The sequence below is a fragment of the Mustela putorius genome, unplaced genomic scaffold (genome assembly GCF_011764305.1).
Source record: "Mustela putorius furo isolate JIRA1106 unplaced genomic scaffold, ASM1176430v1.1 tig00000450_pilon_pilon_pilon, whole genome shotgun sequence".
Lineage (NCBI taxonomy): Eukaryota > Metazoa > Chordata > Mammalia > Carnivora > Mustelidae > Mustela > Mustela putorius.
Window position 1 is genome coordinate 24,979,551 of NW_025421385.1, and position 17,618 is coordinate 24,997,168.

The 17,618-nt window shown below is 45.4% G+C and overlaps 2 protein-coding genes across 2 annotated transcripts in view; one reads left to right on the forward strand and one right to left on the reverse strand.

Moving 5' to 3' along the window:
* RTN4IP1 (reticulon 4 interacting protein 1) overlaps window positions 1-1,839 on the forward strand; it is a 43,830-nt gene extending 41,991 nt beyond the window's left edge. Inside the window, exon 9 of the mRNA XM_004753441.3 lies at window positions 1,712-1,839. Coding sequence (XP_004753498.1) covers window positions 1,712-1,819 — 108 coding nt within the window. The 3' untranslated portion in view covers window positions 1,820-1,839. The remainder of the gene's footprint in view (window positions 1-1,711) is intronic.
* A 1,248-nt stretch (window positions 1,840-3,087) lies between these two features.
* Window positions 3,088-17,618, reverse strand: part of CRYBG1 (crystallin beta-gamma domain containing 1) — a 196,755-nt gene continuing 182,224 nt past the window's right edge. Inside the window, exons 14-22 of the mRNA XM_004753439.3 lie at window positions 16,044-16,170; window positions 15,806-15,838; window positions 14,787-14,899; window positions 13,165-13,294; window positions 10,419-10,558; window positions 9,327-9,450; window positions 8,770-8,928; window positions 7,042-7,204; window positions 3,088-4,530 (exon numbers count right to left, since the gene is read on the reverse strand). Coding sequence (XP_004753496.1) covers window positions 4,442-4,530; window positions 7,042-7,204; window positions 8,770-8,928; window positions 9,327-9,450; window positions 10,419-10,558; window positions 13,165-13,294; window positions 14,787-14,899; window positions 15,806-15,838; window positions 16,044-16,170 — 1,078 coding nt within the window. The 3' untranslated portion in view covers window positions 3,088-4,441. The remainder of the gene's footprint in view (window positions 4,531-7,041; window positions 7,205-8,769; window positions 8,929-9,326; window positions 9,451-10,418; window positions 10,559-13,164; window positions 13,295-14,786; window positions 14,900-15,805; window positions 15,839-16,043; window positions 16,171-17,618) is intronic.

Consider the following 17,618-nt stretch of genomic DNA (forward strand, 5'->3'; position numbering starts at 1 on the left):
TAATAATCGGTGAGGCCAGGTGCAGATGGGAGCGGGGGCCTGTGTGCTGTGCACCTGCTGTCTCGGGGGCCTGGAGACTGGGTGCTCTGGCACGGTCTCAGCACAGGGCAGGCCAGCCAAGAGGCACACCGTGATAAATCATTACAAGCCTTGGCCGCCTTTCCTCCTTTCATTTTTGGGATTGGATGTAGAAAGCAACCTGAGATACCTGACAAACCCAGGGGGGGGTTGGTGAGAGCACAGACTAGGGGCGTGGGTGTGTGAAATTGGGTGACTCTTTTCACTCTGCGCCCTAATTTCCTCTTCTGTAAATGCAAATGGTAAGAGTCCCTCCCTGCTAGGGATGAAGCGAGGGGAGAGGCAGTGAGAGTCCGGAGCGCTCCTGGCACATAGGACAGTGCGTGTTAGTTGTTATTGCTCCCTGGAGCTTACCGTGATTTGTGGGCAGAGAATTTTGAACTCTCTGGAGAAGGGAACTTTTGGAGTCAAAGGCGCTCTTCTGGTGACGGGGCTGGGAAATTCACACAAGAGGAGGGAACATTGGGGGCCTCCGAGCCTGCCAAGGACAATTTTCCTCTTGTGAAAGGAGAAGGGTCTTGAAACGTAGGCATGAGCTTGGGCCCGCTCAGGACGTCTCCCTGTCCGTGGAGCTGCGGGAGGCAGGCCGCCGGAGGACCCAGGGGACAATTACAGATGTTCGCTTGTAGCTTTGAAGAAGAGTCGTTCTGTTGGATTTCTGCATCTGGAGAGGGTGCTAACTGGGACCCACGTTCAAAAGGCAGCACTGATGATGCAGGAACAAGAACCAGCAGCATTCCAGCCTTTGAGCTGGTGGAGGTGGCTGTCCCGTAAATTTTAACCAGCTGCTCAGCCAGTTAGCAAACCCCCCAGGACAGCTACCTCCCGGGACAGGTTCTCCTGAAACCCAGAGAGACCACGTAAGACTTGCTTCCCAGTTATCTTACTGGTTTTCATCAAGTGACATCTCTCAAGCTCGTGTCCTGTGCTCAGGTTGCGCTGAGCATGGGGGGTGGGGTGCGGGTCCCGGAGAGGCAGCCTGGACCACAGGTACTCAGACTGTGGCTGAGTAGATCTGCCGGACTTTTAACAGATTCTTTTTAGAATCTGTACGTGGCCTACAAGGGGCCTACAGAGATCCAGCCAGCAAAAGCTCGGTGGCCCCTTTTGATGTTCACCCTACATGACAGGTGGCTAAGCCGTGTGTGTCGTTGGCCAGCTAGGTCCCGAGCAGCCCTGAGAGAACACACTGCAGACTGGAGGCTCAGACAGGGCATGAGAGACCCGGCCCGGAAGGGTGGGAGTTGGAAGAGCGGCAGACACAGCCCGTTCAGGCAACAAGTAGGCCGCTTCGTAAAGCGTGAGGGCTGCACGAGGGCCAGGGTGGGGAGGTGGCGGCCTTGGAATGTCTGGGAGCTGTGGAAGGGCTCTACGTAGGAGAGTGACACAACCAGCACAGAAAGACTTTAGCGATGGCCAGGGCCACCTCAAGGACTCGCAGTGAGGCGGGGGAAGAAACCCCGGGTTGGGCAGGGCGGGTGCGGTGGGGGAGGGGGAGCGGCGGGGCGTGGCATGTGGTCAGCGTCTCACCTACGTGCACATGGCTTGGAGGGACAATGAGGACATCAGGGACAGATCCACCTTGAAAACCTGCATCTTTCCTCCCCACCGGTCAACTTCTTGTGTTTTACAGATTCAGCCCGTTATTGAAAAAACGTTTCCTTTTTCTCAAGTTCCAGAAGCCTTCCTGAAGGTGGAAAGAGGACATGCAAGGGGAAAGACCGTAATTAATGTCGTTTAAATAAACACTCGGTGTGGCGATTGTTGGCTCTCTTCTTTGGCGATGGCCTCTCGGCCCAGACGTTTTTGTAACTGTTGCTTTCTTTCCAGATTAGACGATAAGTCCCATGATTCAAGTATAACACGCCTTTTTGCCAGTAATTTGTCTTCTGAACTGAGGACAGATGCATTTTCTACCCCCCACCCCCGCCCCACCGTGTGCACAGTGCTGTCTGGTACCTGCCCGGCGTCCCCGCGTTCCTGTTGCCGAGAGGTCCTCCGAGCCGAGCCGAGGGGACGCACAGCGCAGGCTCTGCAAGTGTCCGTGCTTGGCCTACCCGGTAAGCTGCACGGGGAAGACTACAGAGCTTTCTTCAAGCTGTTTTTTCACACCGGATTTTCCCATCGTTGTATCATCTTCTGTTCCAGTGTAGCTCAGACTCCATTCAGGTGAGATGCTAGAACTTCTGGCGCGGGGCTGGATGGCGGCACGAAGAGCTTTGGTAAAGCTCCTTCTGGAAACCAGTGCTCCTAGAGGACTCCAGCTGGGCCCGGTTTCCTCTGCTCTGCTGGGGTCAGACCTGCTCTCAGAGTTCTGAATCTCCTCTTAGGGTTACATACAGAATCTCATGATTTGGTTGTTGACCCTCAAGAAAATGAAAGCAGAGGCTAAAGTTTCTAACTTTTTAAAACCCTTACATTTTGCCGAAGGGCTAGGCCTCTCTCAGCCATTGAAACATCCTCCTCCAGTTTCTGACCTTAAATGCCTGCACTTAGTGGTTTACCGAGAAGCCCAGTGCAGCTTTGGAATCTGTGACCCTCATTCGGGGTAAGTGTTTCTTCCTGGTGTTTTCCTCCTCCTCACCGCACCTCAGGCTTTGGATAAAGACTCGGTTAGTAACTTGCTACTCAGTTTATTCCTGTCAGACACCCATTTGGTAAATGCGTTGGATGAGGGCTTCTCTCTGGAATCGCTGATCTCACCCCAGTCAGTATTTCACGAGAGAGAAAACGTGACTCTCCTTGTCAGGACCTGCCACTGTGGACTTGGTCGGAACAGTCTCGGCTCTTCCCCTGCGGGCTCCCGAGTGGTACCGGGAGGGGGCAAAACTCTAGAGGGAAGAGCTCGCTTAGCCCCAGTTCCTCTCTCGGAACGGGGAGCTTTCACCCCTGCCTCATTCCAGCATCTGAAACCTGGGTCTTCCTCGTCCATCAGCAGGTTCTAACCTGTCCCCTCACTCGCTGTGACGCGTTGTGACGCCACGGCAAGGACGCACTCGGATTCCTCTGTACGGTTAACCAGAAACAAGTTTATTCAAGAGAGAAATTCAACCCCGGCGACTGTAGGATGTCTGAGCCCCCGCACACTGTAGTGATCCGCACAAAGGCCGAAAGTCCCAGCTGGACATCTGAGAACAAGACAGACCTGCTGGCAGCGGGTGGACACGTGCAAACGTTACTTTAAAACCGAAGCTAAGCCGCTGGCCACAGCTGCCTCCCAAGACCGCGGGGCAGTGCGGAGAGGAGCAGCGTTAGCCCTGGAAAGACACTGGAACAGCTCGAGAGGAAACGAGATTCGTCCCTCCTGGGACGAGAGCACCAGCGTTACCGAGGCTAATGAAGTAAGGACAAGAAGAGGAAGAGTGTATGCGGAGAAGGTCAAGCAGTTTTGTTCAAAACCAGAAGGCACTGGTTGAATAGCACCGTGTGGGCCAGTGTATTATCCGTGGTTAAACTCTTTCATTTTTCCCCGAAATACTGCATTTTAGGGTTTCCCGAGTTCTACGATTTGAACCAAGCAGTGCTCCAGGCCTCCCTCCCTTCATGTGCTGGAGAATTGCCAGTCATTCCCCGCTGCCTCCTCCGTCTCTCGTGTCCGCTGCCGGGGTCTGAGGTGACGGGCCTGAGCTCAGCAAAGGCTCATAGGACATCGCGTCAGAACGAACTGTAGAGGAGTGATAAACTAGATCCTGGGAACGCTAGCCCCGTGGCATCTGTGAGAAAAGCGTTAAATGACACTTGTCTGTGACATTTCAGGGCAGCCCACGAGTGGGTTAAAATCATCCAAATCCTGCTCACATTAGCAGACAGGACATGAAATCTTATAAACTTACTAGAGTTCAATACTAACAAATAGATAAGCCTTTCCCCACTTTGCTATAGAGCGTAATTTATGATTCCAGAAAACAGAGGAACCAAAATTAGTGGCCTGATACATTATTTCTTCTCAGATGCTAAAACTCGAGCTTTTATCCTTCCCTTTAAAGTGTAAGGCATGGGTAGGCCCACAGAGTCTACTGGAAGTTTGTTCCTCTTCTCTCCTGTCACGACCTTTGGAAATAATTTAAAATGTACAGAGTCTTGATACAACATTTTTTAAAACCCCCAAAAGCTGCTAATGAGGCAACCTGTTAAGCAGCTACTGAAAGGAGATGAGAGGCAGGAAATGAAGGAAGGACAAATGGTTGGTTTAAAACTATGACAGTCTTTAGCAAAGATGAGACCCGAGTCCTGGTCACGGCAGGGTCATTCCGGGGCAGAGCTAGAGCTACTGAAGAAGGAGCAGGTGCCCTTTCCTCTTGGCTCTGTCCATGTTCAAGCAGCTCGAAGACCTCCAGAAGCTTTCCTCCTGCGTTCTTCAGGGTTATAGGACCATGGCTTCCCACACTTGCGTTAACTTCTCTTTGCTGACAGTGTTGAGGATAATGTGATTTTGGTCGTACTGCGTCCCCCCTGAAAGAAAGAAAAGGAAAATAAGGAAAGGAAATGTGCCTGTAGGAAACAAAGCGGAAAGGTGACTCAGCTCTGGGTTGTGTTAAAATCCCATCCTGTGGGCACCAACAACACACAGGATGTCCCACCTCCCAGGGCACCTTTTCCTACTCAAGACTTTAGGTGTCTGAAGTTGGGGGGCGAGGGGCGGGGAGGTGGAAAAATCTAGAGAAGGGAAAATGAACAAAGATTGTGAAATATATGGATTTGCTATAGCAGGCCCTGAAAGTAGTGGAAGGGTTGGCAGCTGGGACAGGTTTTGCATGAACAATGACAAATGGCTGTATTAGGGCAAAGGGGACGTTTGAAAGACGCCCAGTATGTGGACTGGGCGGCACGCCCACTCCTGGGAACGCACTGGGTATATAAAAATTCATAGCACTTGATCCTGAGTTTAACTGTACTTTTACAATTATTATTTAAATTCCCTTTCACCAGAATGTCTTCCAAGGTGCCTACTAGATAGATAGACACGTGGGTGTGAAAAAACCTAGCCTCTTCCTTTCGGTGGAGAAGTATCATCAAGTGCCATCAGATTTTTTTTTTCAGTGCATACTAAATACGGTTTCAGCTACCGTATCCTTTGTTAGCATAAGGCTCTGCATCGAGGTTCTATCACAGGGACTCCCAGAAATACAAATCTGCTCCTCTCGCTATGAGGCAGGGCAACTGGTATTGAAATCCTGCTGCGTCCTCAAGCCAAGAAGAATGAAATGTTCTTACTCTCTTAAGCATTCATAAAATATCCGAAAGGTCTGATAACTTATGCTCTTCTTACAAGGAATCAGTTTATTATCATTGGTGATTTATTGGTTCTACACATCTAGGCGTAGCATAGAACACTGGAGCCAGATGTGTGTGTCGTGGGAAAAGTTACCACCACCAGCAAATCCACTGTCCCCGCTGAGACACACACGACTCCACTGAGATCTGGGGACATATTAGGATCGCAGTGTCATTAATAGGCACAAAAGAATGTTAAAATACCATAATTTTAATTAGAATCACAAAGACTAGGAAGTCCTTGAGAAATCATCTGATTTCATTCTACCTCTGGGGAGAAAGATCATCCCAAACTTTTAAAGCGAGAAGAAATCTGCTTCCATTGCTGTCCTATGACATCTACCCAAACGACTCCCTCCCCAGACACCAGGAGATACGTTCCAAGAAAGCCTCTTGGGCTGATCAATCTTAGGGCATTGGCAGCAGATAACAAAGGCTTCAACAGCTGTAGCTGATGAAAATCCTAGTCTCCTGGTAAGTGTTACCAGAGAGGTATTTCCCTTGCACAGATGGGGGCTGTGCGGCCCTACTCCCTCATGTCCACAAGATGGCGCCACTCTCCCACAGTCTGAGAACTTGAAAATCCGTTTAATAAGACAAGTGACTAGGGCAGCTACCCTACCTAGATGTACTGAGAGTTCACAAACATATAGAACCCTATCCTTATTCAAGAAGCAGTGGACAGGGCGCCTGGGTGGCTCAGTGGGTTAAGCCGCTGCCTTCGGCTCAGGTCATGATCTCAGGGTCCTGGGATCGAGGCCCGCGTCGGGCTCTCTGCTCAGCGGGGAGCCTGCTTCCCTCTCTCTCTCTCTGCCTGCCTCTCCATCTACTTGTGATTTCTCTCTGTCAAATAAATAAATAAAATCTTTAAAAAAAAAAAAAAAAAAAAAAAAGAAGCAGTGGACATATTTATAGTGCATTTTAGGAACGGACCTTGGGGCTTTAAAGCAAAACCCTAAAGAGGAAGCTTCTAGATCCCACAGTTCTTGTCAGTCAAGACTCCAAGCTAGGTATCCTTACTTCTTGTCAAGTGCCAGTGTAGCAAGTGGGAAAAAGTCCTACATGCTTGGAGTTTCTATATCATAAACTCTCTGAAGCCAAGCTAACATTTCCCTTCTCCTTGGGTACCAAGTGTCTAGCTAACCGTCTACCACATAGTGGGTACCCAAGGAGACTAACCTTGACACAGGAAACTGAGCACATAAACATGAATCCATATTTTTAAAAAAACTATGTTTCCAATGTAGTCCCATTTCTTTGGTTTTGGAACTCTGTCTTGTAAGACCAAGGAGCTCTAGCTCAGCAAGGTGATGCACGCAGATGCATGGGACTCTTCAACTATATTCACTGAGCTTGGAGATTTTGTGATTTTTAGTCTATTATAATAAAACAAATGGTGTGAAATCAGCCTAGGTCCAGATTTCAGCTCAGCACTTCAGGGTACAGGTCCATGATTGAGCCCTCTGAGCCTAGTCTTTGGGCTATAAAATGGGACCAGGGACGAGGGGGTAACCTGGGGCTCCCAGGGTCCCTGGGAAGAGGCTGTGAGATAGAGGGCGTGTAGAGGGGTTCTCAGTGGCTGGCCCACGGGAAGAGATCGCTTACTGCTAATAGTATGCACATTTGCACAAGCAAAAAATGTATTTTTAGTTAAGTATAGACACGACAGAGAAAATAAATGATTCTTACCTTTGACATCTAAAACTAAATTCGGTTTCAACTTGCTGTAGATCCTGCCATCTGGCTTCATGCTCCAGAACTGACTGTCGGCATTCTGGTCGAGGGCAAGGCCCAGTTTCGAGCCAGAGGTCACGAGGCTCCCCACGATCGTCAGGCAGCAGTCTTCCGCTATCTGCTTATGGGACAAACAAGGTAGCTGAGAGACAGATACACCTTCAGGGATCATGATCAGTTCTGGGCACAAATTGATTTTTAAAGTTGTCTTTGCTATCTGCTTCATTTGCCCCACAGGAGGCATTTCAGCTTTAGCCGGAGAACTGGGATCAAATAACAAACACTTACACCTTTGTTTCAGGTGACACGAGTGCTGGAAAATTCTCCATTCTTGTCCCTTGTAAGATTTCTGCCCTTTGGGAGTCAGGGAAACCTCAGAACATTAGCTCTCCCTTTCAGCAAGGACCATGATCAGAGGCAGGGGTCTACTGCTTTATCTCTCTTGACCTATAACCATCTCTGACCCCATCAGCCTGACCCTTCTGGAATATGACTGCATCTCTAATTTGAAAGGCTGTTGTAACAGTGAACTAGCTTAAAGGGCATTTTATTATTTTAAAACTTGAAATCCCACCTACTCTCGTCTTCCCTTCGTAAGAGATGTCTAATAGAAATTTCCAAAAAGGCATGCTATCCAGCTATAAAAAGAGGAAGGATAAAATACAAATGCAGTGGAGTGTGTTTTCATGCAAAGATTTTAAGGGTCCTTTTCTGATGTAAATCTACTGCGTTCACATGACGTTAACACACATCCTCCTACAGAAAGTGCTTATGAAAAGTATACAGGTGATAAAAAGAGTGATAATCTAGGACACTTTCTCACTGACCTACCGAATTCACAGTTAACACCACTAAAATGTTTATTAGAAGTAATTAAAAGTAAGTGCTGAAAGGCTCTGTTTTCTTAAAGTGTTTAATTAAAGACAGAAGTCGGCTTTTTTTATGCTTCTGTAGTTCAGCTGCTGCTGCTTCTCGTGCTTGCTTCTCTGCCTGTCTAAACACTACTTCTGTTTGCTGAAAGGATAAGATAATTCTCCCTCAAGCACAAGAGACCCAATTAGCAGGTTGTGCTCCCTTCCACAGGCTGTATGCCTTCTGCTGACTCATGGGGCACCCAGTTTTAAGAAAAAACCGGGAGCAAACAGTCAAGCTCATAAAAATCAAGAAGGAGTTAAAAAGACTATCAACAACAGAAGCGCGAGCTTCTCTAATAAAGTCGTATACCGTATTCAACTTGACCAGGTCTTACACGGCAGGAGTGATGCAAGAGGGAGACAAGCCATTTTCCATTTTACAAGGTACGACCATTGGGCTGTGTTGTACACAGGGTTGTAGGTCTTTGCCCTAGTCTGTCTGCGGGTCTTCCAAAATGAACCAAGAATGAATTGCATTTACAGGGCTGGGGCTTACTGAAAGAAGCCATGATAAGTAGATGAAAGAGAAAGGGGAAAACAAGACAGTTCCTTCTAGTACTACATAAAAAAATCAGGTATGGATGTAAATGTTATATCCTGGATCAGTGCTAGATTTACCCCCCATTTTAAGTTCCTCAATTGGTTTTATCAGCTAAAAAATATTTTCCTGGAAAACCTCTTATTTCCGAAAGTGCTCTAGGAAGTACGAAATAGCATCTACTTGAAGAAAGAGGCCATGGCAAACCCTTTTCTAATCCTAAAAGCTCACCCTGCATTTAATGCACCCTTCTTGATAAATCCAAATCTGATCGTCGGCACCGACGTCCTCCATGACCTGTATTCGCAGAAGCTTCAGATCCTCCAGGTTTCCATTGGTGGACATGAACAGCCCCGTTGCTTTGTTTCGAAGTCGGAAATAAATTCGTTTCTGGAAGACAAAAGACCGCGGTGTGGTCATATATAGGTAGCACCGTCGGGGGCACAGAGTAAGCACCGACAGCAGGACGGATCAGAGGGGACGCGGGACTGGGGAGCACTGCTCCATCCTGCAGAGGCATCAGGATTTTCTCAAGGAATTTGTCAAAACTGCAAAGTGCCGGGGCCAGGGAGCGTGCGGAGGGCCCACAGGCTGATCTTGGTGTGGTGGCATTTCCAAAAGCCATCACCGCCTCTTAGCACCAGAAACAGAGCCCAAATCCAAAATTCAGGGGATGGGGAGGGGTGATCGATTTCATACTTAAAACTGAAACTAAAAAGCGGAGTTACATTTACAAAAAAAGAAAACAATTTCAGAGTACTCGAAACCTGGAGAGGGAAAACCCGTACCTGAACAAAAGGTCGTAGAGAACCTATTTGGCGACAGCCACTGAACTCGTACCAATTCGGGACTTCCGCTGGTGACAGTAGGAACTGCCGACCCCTGTAATTGCCATATTCGTAAGTGACCCATCTGGGGAAAAAGAAAACTGTGTTAAGTGGCAACATCCACTTGACATCTGGCCCTGATTTTATTATGTTTACAGCGCTTCCCATTTTTACACCGAGCTTTCTACCTTAAATATACCTTGGGGGAGAAAAGAAAACTACCTCATTTTCTAAAACACTTAAAGCGCCCATTTCTTGGCAAGTAGGAAATTCTTGGTGCATGAGTATTTATGCCAAAAAGATCCATTCCTGAATAGAAACAGGTTAAGTTTTCCCCTTTTATAAGGCAATGAAATATGGTCCTTTCCACAAGGCTGCCCTGTACTTCCTGTGAGGCTTTCATAAAACGTTTTCAGTTGTAGTTTTTTTCAAGATTGTATTTATTTGAGAGAGCACTCGAAGGGGAACGCGGGCGAAGGGAGAGGGAGACGCAGACCCCTGCTGAGCAGGGAGCGATGCAGGACCCCATCCTGGGACCCCAGGATCTTGACCTGAGCCGAAGGTGGTTGCTTAAGCAGCTGAGCCACCCAGGTGCCCCTCCACACTGACCTTTAATCACTGTGCACAGCAGCCGCTAATAATTCCCACGTAAAGGAAAATCCCGGCCCTTACTCCAAAGCCAAAGGACTTGGTCTTTCAAAGGGATAGGAAAAATCAGCTCCCTTTTTTACTTGCTAAAAAGGTGCTCAATATATTTACTGAGCACTGGTTTGTAGAGGATTCCCCTAGAAACTTGACAGGAGCTAAAGACAAGTACTTGCCTTAAGTAAATTAAAAATCTGGATGAAGAGATAAAAACTACCTCACACGTGGCTTTTCCCAATGGGAAAACTATACTATGACGGTGCATAATTATTAACCTTTATAGAAAATAAGGGGATAAGAGGATAGATTTCAGTTTGCTTAAGGTAGCATAGGAGAGAAAGAAATATAACCAAACCTAATTTATAAAATCAAATATTTTATTATATCAAAAGTAGGTAACTCACTTACATGCCACCAATCACCTGAACAGAGCGTATCTGTGTGTTGAATCCTAGGGATCGGAGATTAACTACTTCCGCATTAAGTTCAATCTTTTTTCCTTTGAAATCTTCTCTTTCAAAAAGAATAATTGTTGGTTCAGAAAATTCCTGTCGAGGAACAAGAATAGAGTTCCGTTACTCAGCTTTGATGAGAATTCAAACTCACACAGAAATACCTTGTTAAGGAAAAATCACAAGAGCTGACCAGGCTTAGCCTGTCCTGAAGTCCCTTTCCCCAGAGGTCTGGGTGTAACTGAACCCACAGCTAAGGAGAGGAAGGACAGAGGGCAGGAAGGTTATCTACTGCATAGAAAGGGAGGCAAATACAATGGTGTTTTAAAGCAGGAGGTGAGGGGCGACATATCCTAGGCACAAAGGAATGGGTCTTTGAGTCATCAACACTTGTAATTTATTTTAAATTTTGTCATTTTGGTGGGGGGGATAAGGAAGGGCTAGAGAGCCATGTATGTGAGTGAGTGGTAAGGTCTAAGGTTGGTGGCGGTCTGGGGTCTAGCGGGACAGCGGTAATTACCTAATCAAGGAACCTTCCCCTCGTAAGCATTTTTCAAATGTCTCTTTTGTTTGTTTTAATTGTAAGACAACAGATTGTGTTGTACTCGTGCTCCCAAGCTTTCCTGTAGGAATTATAGTAGAGGAGGGGGGAAAAAAAACCCCAAAACCAGGGTGGAAGTCCCATGTTCAAGCCATCATTCATCTGAAAGAGGACAAGGGCACAGAAGTCCCCTGATTTTCAGAAAACGAAAAGCTGGCAGCTCATACTTGTTTTTCAAATTATAGACCCTTCTGACCCCAGTCTAAGCCCTAATGATAATAATCCTAAGATCATAAATAATACATCAAAAATCCCCTCCCTGCTTTAAGTTTTGAGGTCAGGGTGTGGCAACTCACGGCTTCATTTATGTGGATGTGCCCTGACGTGCCCAGAGATTCCATGGAGCAGTAAAGAGAGATGAGGGTGCAGAGGTGGTTTGTGCGGGGCAAGAATGGGGTTACATAAAAACGCAGAAGGAAACGACAGGAGTAGCAGAAGTGGCCTGAGCATGCGTGCCAAGTACTAGGGGAAGGCAGGCATTTGAAAACTTGACAACTGAAATGGGTTTATTTTGTTGTCTTTTAAATATATATTTGGAGGTAGCTTTTAGAATTCTAGGCATGCTAAATATCCCAAGTTTTCAATATTTGCTTATTTACAAGCTGATGCATCTTACACGTCATTCCATGTGGACTATTTTCACATCTCAAGAAAGGTCAACATTTTAGTTATCTGAACAGGCAGGAAGGAAGGAGATCAAGCCATTTCGTGTATGTTCTACTTTTAAAACTCAAGTCACCAACTACATATGTTTAAAGCTTTTTAGGAGAGATCAGCTACCAAAAAACAGACACACCCGGCCGTGAACATCTGAGCATTATCTTGATGTTTTGTTCTACCAAATATTGCTCTGGCTACGTAAAAATGAAAGATTTCTGTTCAAAAAGGGACAATATCAGCTGAACCAGCAACGTACTTGATAAACTGGGAGAAGACGTGACTGCAAGTCTCAAACAACAGAGTGCTAGATTTAAAAACCACGAGGACTTTCTGCCACTCAATAGCGACAGCAAAAGATACAGGAGACTGAACCAGGGCTTGGCAAATGGTGTAAAACAGGCAGTTCACAGAACAGAAACCCCAGTGACTAATTAATGTAGGAGATGCCGGTCTACTAATAGTGAAACAACACAATGAGATGATACTTTTTGCCCACTGTCTTCAAACCAACAGAAATGAGAGAATACCCAGTAATGGCAGCAGTGTAGAAAACAGGAACCCACAGCTCTGCTAGCAAAGATCTCAAGTAGTGGGATTCAGCCAGACTTAGAGAAACTGCATATTCATGCACGTGAAATCCAGCAAATCCACTCTTTTTAAATACACACGCCCAAGAGACTCTCACACAGGTCAATAGGGATATGTGTGAGGGGATTAAGTATGTAAAATACAGTGATGAATACTTACACCGATTAGAATCAATAAACTAGAGGTACATTCAGGATAATGGACAACTCTGAAAATTTGTTAAGTATTGGGTTGCTTATAATGATCAGAACTATAAGCACCACACCATATGTAAACTAAAAGCCAATATACAGATTTATTTTTAAAAAATCCATACGAATATCCAAGCTGTATCCCAAGCACATCAGAATGGGTACTTATAAAGGAGAGAGGACTAGAAATAGGGATCAAGTATGCAAGGGAAGAAAAACAAGACAGGAGCGGGGCCTTGAACTAACCCCTGATGACTGTACCACAGCTGACTCAACACTCTACATCTGGAGTCTGAGAAAACAGCAAACCAAACCAGATCTGAGAAGAGGGATGCCTGGGACTCCGGTGAGTGTCTGCCTTCGGCTCAGGTCATGATCCCAGCGTCCTGGGACCGAGCCCCACGCCGGCCTCCCTGCTCTCCCTCTGCCTCTGGGCCTTCTCTCCTCCTCTTGTTCTCTCTCAAATAGATAAAATCTTGAAAAAATAAAAATTAAAAAAAAAAAAAAGATCTAAAAAGAGACCAAAAAGTTACAGGATGGAGTTCTATAGCAACTGTTTTCTCCTCCTCTGACTTTAAGTCCTGAGGAAGTCTAGATGCTGGTCTCCATCAGCTACCCGTGCCCCGCAGCCCCGTCACACGTGGTCACGCTGACATACTTACAACGTCTATAAAACGAAGAGACTTGAAAGTTGCTCCGGGCAGGCATCCCATCGCAGAGAGACAAGGGTAGTGGCCTTCCTCCAACACGTACTGATTCCCGGAGAAATTTTCTCCATCATATGCAACCCAGCTAAAACGGGAAAAACCATGCACATGTTCAATATGTACTTTGAATATTTTCTTCAAGAAGTCTGATTCTGAGAGGTGGCCTGCTAGAAAACACAATGCATATGGCTAACAGTTCTTCCCTCAAAAATATCTACACTTTACTGCTTTCCCTCTTGCTACACATGGATACTCTTAAGAAGTCAGCTGTTAGTTTTGCATTTGGGAAATATTTCTTTTTTCCTCTACGAAATTACTCATGTTTTTCCCTGTGCACCTTCCAGTATTCCTGGAGCCTCTCCTGGGGGCCACCATTCCATAGCCCTGAGTCCTCTCTGTATAATGCTTCAGCTGTCACGGCTAGTCCACCACCGGGATCTACAGGTTTCCTCCCCGAATTTCTCTCCTTTGTCCTCATTTCCGGCACCTCTGTAGCGGGCCGCAAGTCGAAATACCACAGTGACTTAGACAAGTCATTCAGCCCCTGTGGGCCTCGGCATCGTCAGTGACGTGGTGATTTACCAGCTTCCCCAGATGAGCGGGGTTTTTGTTCATTCTTTTAATCCAACAAATGTTCATCCAGCTCATTGTGTATCAGGTACTTTTCCACTGCTGGCGACAGAAGCGAGGACAAAACTCAGTCCCTGCCATCGTAAAGTTGACGCCCTAGTGAGCTGAGATGGACATAAATGAAGAGCCGGGGGCGCTTCTGCTCCTGCTAAGTGCGGCAGGACAGGGGCTGAAGGGGAACCAGCATGGAGATCGCGGTGTGTGCTGACCCACTGGAATTTTGCTGTAAATCTGTGCGCTCGAATGCAAACCCACTTCAGGCTCTATTATGTGGGGCTAACGTGACGAGATGCTGGTGTTGAGACCACCAATAACTAGGTGATTAATGGCACCATTACTAATATTATTATTATTAGACATAATTCCTCCTCACCTGCAGGGTTTCCCGACCAATTTCCCTTGACTTTGGGTTCCTCTCCTTCTAGAGCTTCTGTCAAACCGTTTTCAGCAAGACACTTCGAGCTCATGGCCTTTCCCTTCTTGTATTTTCTATGGCATCCGTCTAAACTCGTATGCTCAGGGGGAGCCTTCAGCACCTGGTCCCACCTTCTCTCCCCCCAGCTCTAGGGTGCAGCGCTCCCTGATCCCACACACGCCAGCCCCACTCCAGCCATGCGCTGCCTGACAGAGCGCCTGTCTTACTCCGATCTACCTGGAAAAAAATATGCACCTTGGAAGGCACCTTAGAGATTATCTAGAGTCCCTCTGCAGGTGACAAGACAGGCTGGAGAGGAGAGAACCTGGTCTGCATCGCACCGGAGAGCGGCGTGGTAAGCCTATGCCCTCCGATGCCCAGTGCTCCGATGCAGCAAGGTACAGGTTCGTACGGACACGGGCCTGTCCCGTTTGGTGCTTTCACAGAATGCCAAGGTGTCCCTGAATGCTTGCGGACACGTGAATTCTCACCTCTCCACGATCGGGCTCTGCCAGCCCACTGTTTGACTTACCAGCCTCCTAAAACTCTGCAAGACTTGGTGGAAAATGAATCGTCAATTTGGCTGGTTGTTTCTTCAAACCCTTGACTGTGACCTTGAAACTGTGGTTCCGAAAACAACCGAATCTTTGAAAAAGTGAACAGAAAGACGTCCAATTATTCTCCTAAACACATGAACTCGTTCAGCCTTTGAAACGATGCAAACGTGAGCTGTTAGCTCCTGTGACAATAAACGGCTAGGAATTTCATAAATCCTTTAATTTTCTACTTCTGCAGTAATGATCAATTAGAAATACTTTGGCTGCCCCATTCACGCTGCTTTAATTCAGAGACTTCAAAGGCCAGCCCGACCATAGAGGCGGGTTTCTATAGAACACCCTGTCGCAACAAGCTGTGAGGCATTTTAAAGCTTTATTGTGGCCAAAAGTAATTGTTCATCAGTTCTAACGTTTACAAGAAATTATATTTTGGAAACATAGTATAGTTTTCCTCCCTCTCAATGGGAGATACTTGCTGACTTATTAGAAACTTGTGTATGCCAATAAAGGAGGCTACAGTGGTGCTTGCCCCTCTGTAATTAGGGCTGTCTGAACTCTGAACACGTCCATTAAAAAGCCTCAATAACAAATGTAACACCTCAGTTGCAGTCGGCATTCAAAGGCTTGAGTGAGAGGCCATATAAAATGTTTGTCTAATGCGGACACAGCAAAGATGGAAATTCATTTTACTGTTTAGAATAACTACATGTGTTGTTTGAGATATTAATCTTAGTGTATTAATGTAAATTGAACCAGCATAATGATATCAAATTCAACTTTATATCATAAGAGCATTTTATAAGAAATATTTAGATATGGGTATGTGTTGTCAAGCACGTAAAGGAAACCTAAATCTTATTTTTAAATTGTGCTTTCAGGTATAAAAATGGGTGAAACTAACAAAATATCCCAAATGTCTCACATTTTACACATAAGATGAGCTTTTCAGTGGAAGCCCCTAATTATAAAAAAAGGAGATTATTTTTTAAGTTACCTGATTTTGTCTCCTTGGGCCAGTGAAAGAATCCTAAAAATTTTTAAAGGGAAGAGAGAAGGAAATGAGTAGAGCAGATATCTCGAAAAAGTTTTTTCTTCTAGATCATTAGCAATCACTGTTAAAAATAATTTCAGAATAGTTTCTACAGTGTTATGAATTACATGAACCAGGAGTACACATTAAAGAACTCTAGAATTCAGTTAAATATTCTCATATCAAAGTATTAACTTCTTACCAAACAAATGGGTTGAACTGAAGAGATCTTACAACTTTTGCCTCCCCAGTCTTCAAAACTGGTGTACAAGCCTTTATCCAGTATATACTGCTCTCCTGTGAAGTCAGGATTCTCATAGGCTACCCATCTAAAGAAACAAAAACAATGACTTGTTAGAGTTCACAGTTTACATGTATAATACAAGTATCAAACCCACTTAGGAAAATACGTAAAATAAGACACTTCCATTTGTTTGAATAATCAGTAGTTTTGATTTTTATGATTCTCTGTTAGTCTTTTGGGAGACCTGTCTGTATGACAAATCAGAGTGACAAGGGAAAAGTATCCTTCCCTGAACCTTTTAGCGTTCTCACTTACCAAATCCTATTCCCCAAGAAAGCTCCAGTGGGTATATTTGTCTTTCTAATTCCGTTCTGAGGAAATAATCTGGACTTCCAAGAAGTACTTATAACATTCTCTTAGTAAGCAAGCAAGAGTTCTTTTTGTTATTGACCTTAATATTTTTCCAGAAAGATTACAAGAAACTATGTCTCTATTATACAACAAAGCACAGTGGGGAAAAAAAAGCTCACAGAAGAAGTCCTTTAAAAAAATAACGCTAGGGGAGAACAGCGTATACTAAGCTCTAGAGAGGGGACAGACTCGAGTGTACTGGGAAACTATAGAGAAACTGGGCATTCCTGGGGAAAAGGAGACTCTGGCGATGGGGGAGAGAAGGAAGCTGGAAGGGAGGAAGTAGAGGCAGAAGTGTGATACTTCTTGTACAAATCATAGTCATTTTCCTCTTTGGGTGAAAAACATGTTCTTCAGGTTGGCAGGTATACACAGAGAGAGAACTCTCGTGCTGTGTGCAGGAAATTCAAACCCAGGGAAGTAGAGAACTACCCCTGAGCTTAAATATTATTTGAAACGATAAGGGTGATTAATAATTATGTGACCTTCATGTTCTGTGTAATGATCTTTATGCGTAAACACATCGGTCAAAGTTCAAGAGCTGGATATCTTTATAAATATATTGCTTTCCTTTTTGCAAGGCCGTCACAACAGTTCAAGGATTATTTGGGTTATAAGTTTTGTTTCTTATGCAAACCGTTATGATTTTAGCCAAGTTGACTATAAAACAAAATTCTCCATATCCTGAGTGGATTTATGTCCATTTGCTTGATAAAAAATTGCCCCATGTTTACCATTTAAAAAACAAACCAACAACATACCAAAAATGCAGCTAATTAATTAAAATTTTATTGGGGACAGGATTTCTGACGTGACCTATGTAGAATAAGCAACACTGATCAGTCAGAAATACTAAACTCTCTCCTGGGATGTTTTCTCTCACCTTTCAAGTGATCTACATTCAGAAGATAATCAACCAAACCAACTTATTGATGCTGCTTCCCAGCCAAAGATAGCCTTTGAAAGTTTTTCAGTTCTGTTATATTCAAAAGATAACTCAACATTTCCTCCTGAGTTCATTCACTGCCTTACTGATCCGCTCACAGCTGAAAAAGGACTAACACCATGTGCCTGTATATTTACTCAGAACTTTCCAAAATGCTTTCGCATCTCTGACCACAG